The sequence below is a fragment of the Alligator sinensis genome, unplaced genomic scaffold, assembly GCF_000455745.1.
Source record: "Alligator sinensis unplaced genomic scaffold, ASM45574v1 scaffold1667_1, whole genome shotgun sequence".
Classification (NCBI taxonomy): Eukaryota; Metazoa; Chordata; order Crocodylia; family Alligatoridae; genus Alligator; species Alligator sinensis.
The window spans coordinates 1,028,173-1,029,933 of NW_005842504.1; the positions used below are offsets into that span (position 1 = coordinate 1,028,173).

The 1,761-nt window shown below is 68.0% G+C and overlaps 1 protein-coding gene across 1 annotated transcript in view; it reads right to left on the reverse strand.

Annotated features, from left to right (window-relative positions):
- Window positions 1-1,761, reverse strand: part of LOC112551552 (homeobox protein meis3-like) — a 20,403-nt gene that overhangs the window by 2,537 nt on the left and 16,105 nt on the right. The window contains exons 4-5 of the mRNA XM_025213078.1: window positions 1,498-1,618; window positions 611-758 (exon numbers count right to left, since the gene is read on the reverse strand). Of these exons, the coding sequence (XP_025068863.1) occupies window positions 611-758; window positions 1,498-1,618 (269 nt within the window). The remainder of the gene's footprint in view (window positions 1-610; window positions 759-1,497; window positions 1,619-1,761) is intronic.

Below are 1,761 nucleotides of genomic sequence, written 5' to 3' on the forward strand. Positions count from 1 at the left end.
GGGTTAGGCTAGGGGCACCCCCCTGCCACTGCAGCCCCCCAGCCCGCTAGAGCGGGGAGGGGACCCAGGTGTCCGACCTCCCAGCTCTAACCACTAGGCCCCGTTCCCCTGCCACAGGGGCTGGAAGTGGGTGGGCCGGGCTGGGCTGGGCGGTGGGGCCTGGGCATGCCCCCGGCCTGGTTAACCCCGACCGTGCCGGGGGCCTGCTGGAACCTGACACCCCTGGGGGGGGGGTGCCAGGGGCAAAGGTTGCCGTTTAACCCCATGGGGGCCAAGCCGCCGACACGGCTGTAAATTGAGAGCAGGTCTCGCCGCCACCCGGGCCCCTCCCGTCACCTCCCCCAGCGCCGCTGGAGACGGGACCCAGGCATCCGGGCTCCCCCGCAGACCCCACTCCCCTCCCAGGAGGAGGAGGTGGCTTGCAGGCATGTCCCTCGCCCTCCCTTGTGCCTCAGTTTCCCCTGTGGGGGCTGCCCCCAGGTCTGCCCCACCTCCACATGCCAGGGCGGGGAGTAGGGGGCACACGGCAGGGCTGGGAGAGGAGCCAGGCTTCTGGCCCCGCAGAGCCTCCTCCCTTCCCGGAGCGGGGAGGGGACCCTGGCGTCCGGGCGGCCCACCTGGTCGGAGAGGCTGGGGCAGGCGTAGTCCTCCAGGTCGGACTTGGAGCCATCCCGGTCGTCAATGACCAGGTCGATCGGCATCTTCCCCTTGAGGCAGGTGATGTAGCGGTGGCAGAAGTTGTCGCACAGGTCGTGCACCTGCGACCCCCAGAGACAATGTGGGGTGGGGGGGTTGAGGCCAGGCCACGGGTTCAAATCCCCACAGGGTCCGGACCTCACAGGGGCTCCCGCTGTGTCCTCTATCCATCCCCCCCCACCAGCCCCAGGACAGCTCCGTGCCCCCCGGGCCTGGCCCAGGATGGAGCTGCACAGAGATCCCACTTCTCCCACCAATCAAGGGCTGGGGGCAAGGCTGGGCTGGACTGTGGGTTTGAATCTGCACGGGGTCCAGACCTCACAGGGGCTCCCGTTGTGCCCTCTACCCACACCCACCAGCCCCAGAACAGCCCCGTGCCCCCCAGACCCAGCCCAGGATGGAGCTGCGCAGAGATCCCACCACTCCCACCAATCACCACAAGCTTCCCCCTCTTCGGGGGCCCAGGAAGCGAGTAGGGGGGTGAATGTAGATGCCCAGGTCCCCTCCCCTTCCCCCCTCTACCCCGTGCCTCAGTTTCCCTCCCCATCTGCCTGAGCTGCCAGGGGCTACCCCTAATAGCCGGGCTCCCTGCCCCCCATTCCCTTCTCTGCTTATATTTTTAACCCTTCCCTCCCCTGACAAAATGTCTCCAAGCCGAGTCCAAGGGTCCCTTTGTCTGCCTCGTGCCCCCCACCCCCAAATCGGCTGCCGGGGATACAGGGTCTTCCAGGCCCAGTGCCTTCCAGGAGCTCCCAGGCAGGCCAGGATGGGGGTCCAGGTGTGGTCGGGGGGCACATTTACCTTCTCCAGCTCCAGGAGGTGGAATCGCAGCACCTGGATGGCCTGGATCATCTGCAAGGGGGGAACGAGGTGGGTACATGGGGGAGCCGGGAGCCCAGATGCCTGGGTCCCACATCCAGGGCTGGGGGGCCCACGGAGGCTGGTACAGGGGGAGGCAGGAGCCCCCAGGCACCTGGGCTGGGATGCTGGATCAGGGGATGGCCCCGCATCCTTGCCCAGGGTCAAGGGGCGACTGGGCAGAATTGGGGGGTGGGAGGGAGGGCC